This window comes from Saccostrea echinata, unplaced genomic scaffold (assembly GCF_033153115.1).
Source record: "Saccostrea echinata isolate AGI-Se365-2 ecotype Australia unplaced genomic scaffold, CSIRO_AGI_Sech_v1 ptg000015l, whole genome shotgun sequence".
NCBI lineage: Eukaryota > Metazoa > Mollusca > Bivalvia > Ostreida > Ostreidae > Saccostrea > Saccostrea echinata.
Genome location: NW_026889764.1, coordinates 10513912 through 10525000, shown reverse-complemented (window position 1 = coordinate 10525000; position 11089 = coordinate 10513912). Strand labels below are relative to the sequence as shown.

The 11089-nt window shown below is 33.0% G+C and overlaps 1 protein-coding gene across 1 annotated transcript; it reads left to right on the top strand.

The window, feature by feature from the left end:
- Nucleotides 1-9859: 9859 nt before the first annotated feature.
- LOC133187953 (probable G-protein coupled receptor Mth-like 4) lies at nt 9860-11089 on the top strand. The gene has a single exon (XM_061323349.1). It carries the CDS (start codon nt 9860-9862, stop codon nt 11072-11074), a length of 1215 nt encoding a protein of 404 aa, XP_061179333.1. The 3' UTR covers nt 11075-11089.

The window sequence follows — 11089 nt, the reverse complement described above, 5'->3', positions numbered from 1 at the left end:
CAAACATTGATACTCATTTGAGTTAGATAAACCTGTATAACGGGGTACCAGATATTGAATACCATATTCTGAAATGTAGTGGAACCATTTTGTGAAGATCGAATATTCTTAAAACAAAATTGTCAAAGGATTTCAAATGATAAATGGAGATAACGATCAGTATCCAAGCTCAAACTCCATTTAAACAATATAAATTGGGAGCCGAGCAAACACGGACCTTCAAAAACATCAGAAGTACGTGGGATCAGGTGCCATGGAGGAGTGAGCATCCCTTGCCAACCGGTCACACCCGCCATGTGCTCCTTGTCATGATCGGAAAAAACGGAAAAATCCGTCGTCAATTTAGAGTGTAAATAATGGCCTAATATTTAGTATGAAAAACGTCGTCAGTCAGCATTAGACTTGATGATAGGCTGTATTTGCTGACAAGGTCATTGTATCGACCATAAAACTTGCGAAAAAATGATTCCCACTGGTAAAGTAGAATCGCATCTGAAAATGAAACAAAAATTAATCGATGTAATATTTTTCAAATGTTTCATATCATATCTGATTGCTCTATACTACATAATTAATTTAGACTAGTGTTTGAAGGCGCATTCAATTATTGCATGACAAGGAAACACTGAATAATTTAACAGAATTTTAAAGTATATGAAGTCGACTACAATTTTGTTATAGAACTGCATTCAATTTATTTGTGCATCTGCTTGCACATACTTTATTGCAAAAAACACATTTATGGAAAACGGACGATAAATTGATGCGGTGTCATACTTAATCTGCGTAAAAATGGTGAATAGCAGTGTAAAAGTGTTCTAACTACCAAACCAGAAGTATTTTCAAACTCAAATTTTTGGATGAACTTAAATGAGGTTTAGTCTTTGAAACACTGATCATTCGATACAGTTTGTACAAGTGGGTAAAAAAATTTCAGTACTTTATTCACATAAAGTAGGTATTCATTTTTACGTCCAAGTGGTAGAACAAAGGTGATAGTAGGTCAATTACATGAAAGTGAAATTGATATGTAAGTTAATAAATAGATACGGATAAAAAAAAATATACATTGGAAAAAAAAGTCGAGAAAGCAGTGAATAAGTAGAAATTTTCAAATTATAATGGCAATTACTTTGGCGGAAGTAGGTCAATTGACATGAAACTCATACTTGTCTCACAGACATCGAACAGATTCTGAGTTGTGTTGAAATATGTGTTGTGAAATATTTTTCTGTAATCTTGAAACTTGTAAGTGCTTTAGTATAATTTATGTTAGAAGTCATTGCTAAATTTTTAATAAGATAATAGATAAAGGAAGTACTGTCTTGATACCACTTGTTGATCTAGGCATCTATTATTTATTGTATGCTGCATTAACTTTTACAACAGAATCAAAAGAGTCATTCCTGTATCATTATATATGTAAACTGTTTTCATCATGCTGCTAATTAAAATTAAGTCGGGAACGCAATGACAATCTTTTTGTGCTTAGTTTACCTATGACCTTCAGCGTTTTTCTCGATATAAGAGAGGATCAATGACAGGCCATTAAATATTTTAGCTAATCTGAACCGACGATTCAAGTAAGCTTTTCTGATCAATTATCGTTCGACTTCTGTCTGTCCATTCATGTTTGTTTGTCTATCTAGCTGTCCGTCCGTTTGTTATAATTTTTTCCACTAACTTCTCCAGAACCGCTGGACGAATTTCAATCAAACTTACCTGAAACATCCAGAAGTAAAGGGATTCAAGTTTGTTCAAATAAAGGGTCATACCCTTTTGGAGGGGGGGGGGATGATTTTAAAAAAATGTCAAAATAGGGTGTGTGTTTAAGCATATTTTTTTCTCAAGAATAACTGAGCAAAAAATAAATAAATAAATAAATAAGAATCTTATGTAAAAGCTTTCTGACATAGTATAAATAAAACTTTGTTCAAATCATGGGCCCGGCCACAATGGATCGAAGACACAATAGAGGATTTAAGTTTGCATGGAAATATGAAGGAAAAATCCTTAAAATTTTCTCAAGAACATCAGTCGCATGATTAGTTATATTAATATGTAAGCAAAGTTAGAAAGTGCAAATTCAAATTTGTTGACCACTTGACCCTTGGGAAAGGTGGGGTCACATTCAGGGATCAAAGCTTTACATTGGAATATAAAGGTAAATATCTTTAAAAATATTCTAAGAAACAACGGGGCCATAAATGATCAAAGCTTCCTCAGAGGATGGAGATTTAAATTTGTTCAAATCATGGCCACCCACAGTAGGGTGGGGCAAAATAGGAAGTTAAATTTTCATAGGAATATATTTAAAAAAAATCTTTCAAAATCTCCTTTGAAAAGCAGCAGGGCCCTTTCTGGTCATATAAAAGTGTTCGCAGTTTCAAATAGTGCAGATTGAAATATATCTATCTCATGGACCCTAGAGCTTAATTAATATGCAAATATTCTCAGATTAAAATGTTTCACGTCTTGGTCCCCTGGGGTAGGGGGGGATTACAAACAAAGATTCAGATTTTTGAATAGGAATGAATATATTAAAATATATATATAAAAAAAACTGTAAAACCTTCTTCATAAATGTAATATGGCTATGATTCATTATTTTAGGTATGCAAGCATTCCCAGGTAGTGCATATTCAAATTTGTTCAAATCATGACCCTCAGGGGAAGGGTTGGGCAACAATACATATTTAGAGTTTTACTTGGGAATTTCTGAAAAATTTGAAAAACTCATGAGTTGCAGAGCCACACTAAATTCGTACAGATAAGCAAACATTCATAAGCTATATGCAGCGGGGTTTTTTTAACATTCTGGGATGAGCTAGAATTGTTAATCAAAGTTAGCATAATATATGTATGAAAGAGAGAAAAATTCTTGTTTCAATAACAGCTAGGCCATGTTTATCCTATTGAAATTGAAGCATCCCAATGTTGTGTGGCTTCAGATTCATTTACATTATAGCCCATTTGGGTTAGGATAGGACCACAATACGCGTATTAAATTTTATTAACATATTAACATATGTTTCATTACAATTGTAAGGCCTTTTTCTTATCTGATGTAAACACAAACTCACACTTTCATTCCGTTTTTATTGAGACAGTGCCGTGTTCATAACAAAGTATACACATCGAAAACATGTTAGGTACGTTGTAGGCCTATCGATGCACTTTAACCTTTTTTCCTAAGAGGATTGAACCAAGTAAGAAAATTAGTTTAAGTTGATATCGTTGTAAGTAGGGTTATTCAAATGTTATACTTTTGCTACTTGTAGTGTTATCGACTTTTTGACGTTTACTGCGGAAAAAAAGATAATGATCACTTAAAACTCATCATCCAATAATAAAGTTTATTCGTAATTACTAACAGTTCCTGATTAATAAATAATTTTCTGAAGAATCGAACAATAACTCTTCAAAACTACTGGCTATGACACAAGTAATACAATACATATTGTATAAAATAAAAGCATTAACATTCTAAATTACAACAATAATATTTCAATGCATAGTTGTTGATTAAATTTAAATCAATAGATCATTGTCCTGTTAAATCAATAAAACATTGACCATTGCACTGGAGAAGGACGGGATATGAAGCAGCTTTATAGTGTGTGATGTACCAAGAATGTAACATCGCTATTCTTTTGTAATATTTTCCTAAAGAAGCTTCGTAAGTATTTTTATTTAGAGAAGATGTATTTTTTCATGATAATTTAAGGGGGGCGAATGGGGTTTTCATTGTGCAATACTTCGCGCAGCATAGTAAAATAAAGTGTATCTACTGTTTTAAAGCAACTATTTTTACATAATTTATAAAAATTAATAAATTTAGTAAATTTCAATTTAAAAAATCTAATTACATTTTTAAATAAATGACTTTTTATACGATTTTTCAAATGATGGGTAGATAGACGTCGTAATAGTGCTAATTTGCATAAACTACTGGTACATGTGTATTTCTGTCATTTGTATTCTTCAAGGCACGAAACTAACTTCAACACAAATTCACCACTGTATAATTCTTTCAAAATATTATTGGGAGATGAAGCAATGAGTTTATAGCCTGTTATTTTTTTTAAATTAAACATTGTAAATACATGACGTGTATTGTATGGAGAATTTGTATAGTGGATGCGGGTATTGTATAGAAAATATTTTATTCTCTTGATACTTTACTGCACGAGCTTAGGAATATCAATATTCACCGATATAAGTTCAATAACTCCTTTATTATATAGATAAATTATTTTCCCATAGATATATATTAATTCAAATGATTACCTCCACATTAATGAGAATTTTTCAATATTTCGGTATTTACATTAAAAGTTTGAAGAGTCAGCATCTGTCCTAGAAGTTTTCAATATCACATCTTTCCAATGAACCTACCAAGCGTTACGATTTGCGTATTGAAGTTTTCGTTGTTATTTATCTCAATTTTTTAATAGGAACTTTTTTCTAATTGAAGAGATTTTCAAAGGGTTTGGCGTATGTTGTCACGGTGTCATAATTTATGATAAATTTGGGAGCGGCCGCTGGGTCGTCTCCCCAACAATTAAGAACAAAAGTGGCTACCCCAAGTGGACTAAATTGTGCACTGGGTAAAGTTCACGAATGTACAGCTCCACGCAATATGGGTACAATGGGCCAATATCCCATTAACAATGTTATTGATGTCAAATGAATGGGCCAATATGTCATTAACAATGTCATCAATATCAAATGAATGGGCCAATATCCCATCAACAATGTTAGCAATGTCAAGTACAATATTGTTCAATGGGTCAGTATCCCATTAACAATGTCATCAATATTAATCAATACACAATTATTTAATGGGCCAATTCCCCATAAACATATCTAGGGAATTGCATGTTGAAATTCGATTTATTGGTGTTTAAAATACATGTAAAAGGAAATGCACCAATTGCGCAACAAGAATTATACATGTTAATTAACAACAGCACTCGCAAATTCTACGGTAAATACAACCATTCGTTGGGTTGGGTGGTATTTTGTCTAACATTTTTCATACCATTCGTTAAATCATTGCTTTTATTTTAAATTTGACTGCGGAGTATTCAATCTACCTGATCAATACATAGGGCTCACGGTGGGTGTGACCGTTTGAAAGGGGATGATTACTCTTCCTAGGCAACTGATCCCACTTCTGGTGTTTCCAGGGGCCGTGTTTTTGCCCTGTTCACGGTTCGTTTTATCTATTGTATTTATGAAATTGATCACTGTTCGTTATCTTCACCTTTTACATTACAGAATATTTACATAGTAAGAAGTGTATCTACTTTCAGACCACCGAAAACAATGATATTATGGAGGAAACCATCCTTTTTGTTCGTTATTGTTTGTATGGCAATAACTCATGCTGAAGATGATCGGAACCTTGAAAGATCACCCGGTTTTAATTTTAATATTACTCATGTACTTTATCATAGCATCCTTTTATGTGGAGGAGCAATAATTTGCAACAAATCTCTTTTAACACTTTTCGACATACCAAACAAAACAGAACCGAATTCATCAAGATGTCGAACTTGTTCATGTAAAGAAAGATGTTTATCTCCTTTTTCCGAGGAAAAATGTTGTCCTGATGTTTTCTTTAGGCATGGGCTTCGAGAATGTAGAAATATAAAGGTTTTGTTCACTAGGGCAAATTTAAAAGAAGTAGTTGCCTCATGTCCTATAGGGACTAATTTTACTCTATCAAAAGAATGTACTAAGGAACGATCTAAAGTGGATATTCTCCTTCATCCACCAGTGACTAGTGGCACCACGAACATTTCATATATCAATAAGTACTGTGCATTTTGTAATAATGCGACTTTATTGGAAGAATGGAATGTGAACTTCGAATGCGGAAAGAACACAGACTTCAACTTTCTTTCATCATATCAAGATATTATAGATTTTGCAATAACGCAGTCATGTAATTTAATCCATATTTCCCCGAACTCAGCTCAATATTGTTCAAAGTATTATTATCAAACAATAGCATCTTGCAATGTCACCGGATCGTGGTTATTTTATGACAAGCAAATAGAGCAAGCGTGCCTGAGCTCTTATAATGCCTCTATGGGTATCTTTAAAAATCTTTTCTGTGCCATGTGCAATCCACCCTCATTGGAAACGCATTTAGCAATAAAACAATGTGAAAATTCAAGCAGCATCTACAAAACAGCATGCTCCTTTCAACCTACAATAGAAGCTTCGTTTCCATACAAGAATTACTTTTGCTTTCTTTGTAACCATGGTGATAACAATGCAGAGTATTATACTGATGTTGATTTTCTATCAGCCGATGAGATATACGATGAAAACAAAGAATATCCCTTTCAATATAAGATATCATTTGATTTTAGTGATACTCATTTAAAGCAATACGTCAATGAAGTCTTCAGAAACTCCAATCAAGGGAATGCGCCACCTTTAAAACAAAATCTCTATATAAAGGAAAACCTGTTAAAGTGCCCAACATCTGTTAATGAGTTTCCTCCTATAGGAGCATTTCCTCCAGGAGTCCACTTTGGGCAACAATTGCCACCTTCTACACCTTCATTTTCATTCAAGAGCCCATCGTTTTCAATGATCAGATTTCCTGCAATCAACATTACAAATGTTCTTCAAACAGGCTTTGCATTCTCACGACATGGTGCCTGTAGACCAGGATCATTGCTGAACTATACAATTCCACTACAAAAACCTTGTTCATGTAATGTAGGCTGCAGAGAAGACTGTTGTGACGATTTTGCATTTACGCAGCCTTGGATTTGTATTGATGATCGATTCAATAGGAACGAAGATGATCAAGGTAAAGATTACTTGGCGATTGGTGGATGTATTGAGGATCAACGTTTGGAACATTTTTGCACTGATGGTAATACATCACAATTTTATCAAGCGTTTCCGGTGACAACAAGATATGGAGAAACCTATGTAAATCTGTTTTGTTACTTGTGCAACAAGAAAACTCCAGACAAAATAAACATTGCTGAAAACGTGACACAAGAATTGAAAGTTTGGCCTTTGAAAGTCACTTGCGATAAATATATTAACTATAGAAACTTTCAATCATTACAAACACTCATTAACTATTTTAACAGGAGTTTGTGCGTGTTGTCATTTTTACCTCACGCTGGAGTTTCTAAATGCAGTAAGAACTGTTTTAAAGGACAATTCAGCAGTATCCAAAGTTGCAATATCTCTGGAAGTTGGACAACATTTAACGAAGACATCAAGAATGCTTGTGAATTGACTGAAACATTTAGATTTCCCATGATTAAAGTTGGTAATAATTATTATAAAAATAAATTTTGTAGCGTTTGCAACCCCTTTCATCAATTACCTTTTGATGGTCCCTGCAATGATTTTCTAGAAAATTCCAGTGTTGCTAGAGCTTGTCGAGAGTTTCCTGATATCAAAGTTTGCTTTCCGTATAAGAATATTTTCTGCGAAATGTGCAATAATAATGGAAGTGTCTCGGAGTGCTACAGAGAAATCGTTTTCCCACCGGTTATTCCTGGCTGCTGCCCTAGACCAATCATTCCGTCTTCTCTTCCTCTGAAAATTAACAGTTTCAGGTCCACATTTACTCTAGCAGCTTCCGATCCCCAAATTCCTATGACAAAACAAGAATATATATCATGTCAACATAACCAGATCTTTGATGATTTTCAGGTAAAATTTTCTTCCAACTTATTAATAGATGATGGGATAATTGAAATTTATTATGTGATTCCGTAATTACACAACATTAGGAAAATGTTCGTATTAAATTTTGTAGAGGAATTTACGGAAGCCGGTTGGTGCCAGGTAGAAAAAATATTTTATCTGGCGGCCGCCAAATAATTTTCTGGCGGCCGCCAGATAATTATTTGGCGGCTGCTAGATAAAATATTTTTCTACCTGGCACCTACCGGCTTCCGTAGGAATTGGTATTATTATGAAACCGTTTATTTTTCGTTATATTTTGTTACGGTATGTCCCTACTCGGCATATTTTTTTTAAAAGTATTTTTTCTTTTAGAATGATATTTTATGTAATTAAAAAGCCCAAAAATTACACGTCTTGACAGGTTACTTTTCTGACCAGTTACTTTTCTGACCAGAAACTTTAGAAAACGTATACCCCCTTCTTTCATCACACGAAAAAAAAAACATTATTGGCTAATCTAAACATAAAATTAAAGCAAAATAACTTTCAATATCCATTAATTTATCTGCTATATCATGTATATCTATATCTATTTATCTATCTATCTATCTATCTACACACACACACACACCCTCACACACACACACACACACACACACACACACACACATATATATATATATATATATATATATATATATATATATATATATATATATATATATATATATATATATATATATATATATATATAGATCATGTTACAAATGATTAATTTAGTACATTTAACAATTATGTACATATTTTCAGAATCTCATGGTTGAACACCTTCTTTTTCTGTTTAAAGTACATGTATTAGATTTATATCTTTTACATTTAAAAAAGCCAAAATTATGTTGTACTTCACAGGCTTTTTTTCTTTCTAAAACTTGTAGGACAAGTAAACGCCATATAAAGCAATCAATATAAACTCGAAAAATTTTATATGAAACATATTTCTTCAGAAGATAGCTAAATGACTTCATCCGTTTGTTTTGATACACAGTAGGGGTCTCTATTTTTAGAAAAAAGTACATTTTACTATACTTATGAAATTATCACTTATTGTAAATACTGTATGAACATGCAGTAGATGAGTTATCCATGTGTATGTATATGCGAACATCAATTACAACATTCTTTAAAGTTGAAGATCAAAACTTCATTACTGCTAATGCAATATCATTATAAAAGGTTTACAATAACTATTATCGATAATTACATGTTTTCAATTAATAAAAAAGTACATGTATCACTATTGATGACGCCACTCGGGTAGGGACATTCCCTTGGATAACTAGATTGAATTTCAGTTTATCCTGTGTGACATAAACATTGATTCAATAAATATACAATTAGAATAACATTGATTTCTTGGGCACTTGGTTGGTAGGAAATAATCAAACAGTTACTAATTTCTTTTTAATGAAATGAAAAAATAAATAAATAAAAAGTTTTTAAAAAATAAGAATTAAACGGAAACAATTTCTAAAATTTAATATGTTTCGGAAAACATCAATATACGTATCAACTAACGATGGAAACATTTGGCCATTGCACCATCTGTAACGGTCTTTGTTACAATTAGACTACTTTTAGTCTCGTTGATCAAAAAAGGTTTAATTTACCTGCAGAAAATGTCATAGTAGTACATTTTTACAGTTCGTGTTGTTTTCATGAACTTAGAATCTTTACTACAATAGCAATAGTATATTTTTACTAATCTTTCAAAACTCTTTTGTTTCAGCATACATGCAGGAATCTGACATGCTTTTCTGGCAAGATGTTAATAAAGGATACCTGTATCTCGTTACTTGCAGTTACATCTCATTTGCGATATACTCTAGCTTTAAAGCTAGATTTTTTTACATTTGACAGAATAAATGCGACATTTAAAGAATTGATGGAATATATGAGAGATCAAATTACAAACAAAATAAATAATCTACTCGACACTAATGTCTTCATTGAAGATATCATACTAATGAGCTTAACTAGCTGTACAAGTGTAATTGCTGATCGTAGTGAAGTGTTTGTGTACTTAAGAGTTTTCCTCCCTAGTAAAGTTTATCGAGATGGGATGGAGAAGACATTGATTTATTTAACCGAATCTTCTACGAAATGGGGACAGATAGGGAAAGGAATGACGGCCTGGAATGCATCTGTGTTGGACATCAATGTTTCTAGAAGTCAACAGTCTTTATTCTTGCCTTCGTATTTATGGACACTTGACAAAGAGATTCACTGCTTTGTTCTTGCAAATGAATTGAAACATGGACCATCATTATACAGAAATGTGCTTGTGAGCCCTTTGTTGACATGCCCACAAGTTATTCTGAGGGACAAAGAATTTGGAGTTGATTGGAAAAAAATCAGAACAGAATATACCTTTTCAGCATTTTCACTTTCCTCTCATCAGCTTTGGTCTTTAGAAGGTGGTAGGATAAGGGTGTGTGTCAATGATATACCATTATTAACAAAAACACTGAAGTCAAGGGTGTTGCAAAATGACAACTCAGCTCTCAGAATTGTGACCCTTATTTGCACTATTATATCATTGCTTTGTTTAGTAATAACATTTATAACATACTGTATGTTTCCAATTCTTCGAACTCTCCCTGGCATTAACAACATGTGTTTAGTTGTATCTTTGTTTTTAGCGCAATTTCTTATGATAGTAAGACCGTCTTTTAGTTCCACAGGTCTAGCAATAGTATCTGCCCTGTCGCATTTTTCTTGGCTTTCCATGTTTTTGTGGCTTCAAGTCTGCTCTTTCCACATGTATCGCGTATTTAGTGCAAAAAGTCGATCAGAATTTAACGGTAATCAAAACAGAAAAATAATGATCCAATATATCTTTTACGCTTTTGGTAGCTCTTTACTTATTGTCATAATCAATATCTTTGCGACGTTGATTGTCACAGAAGGCGAAAATACAGGATATGATAGAGTGTCAACGCTAATGATGTATAAACTAGCATTTATTGTAACACTCATAACTCCTCTATGTTTTGTATGTGTGACCAATGTGATGTTTTATATATTAACAGCCTACAAAATACATTCTACTCCCACTATCGAAAAAACGACTAGAAATAGGGTTCACTTTGCCATATACGTAAAGTTATTTTCTCTGACCGGGCTGTCGTGGATTTTGCAGATCATAGATACATTTGTGGCGTTCTCTGTCTTATCCTACTTTGTCGCTATTCTTAACGGCTTACAGGGTTTGTTTATTTTTGTGAGCTATGTTTGTAATCAGAGAGTATGGAAGTTATACAAGAATAAACTTCACAGATTTCCTGTTCATAGCCCGAATTCCACCGTCACCTCTAAAAGAGAAACAACATCAATGTAAATCACTTAATCTTTA

Coding starts and splice junctions, on each gene's coding strand:
- LOC133187953 (XM_061323349.1), top strand. CDS start 9,860: ATGACGGCCTGGAATGCATCTGTGTTGGACATCAATGTTTCTAGAAGT.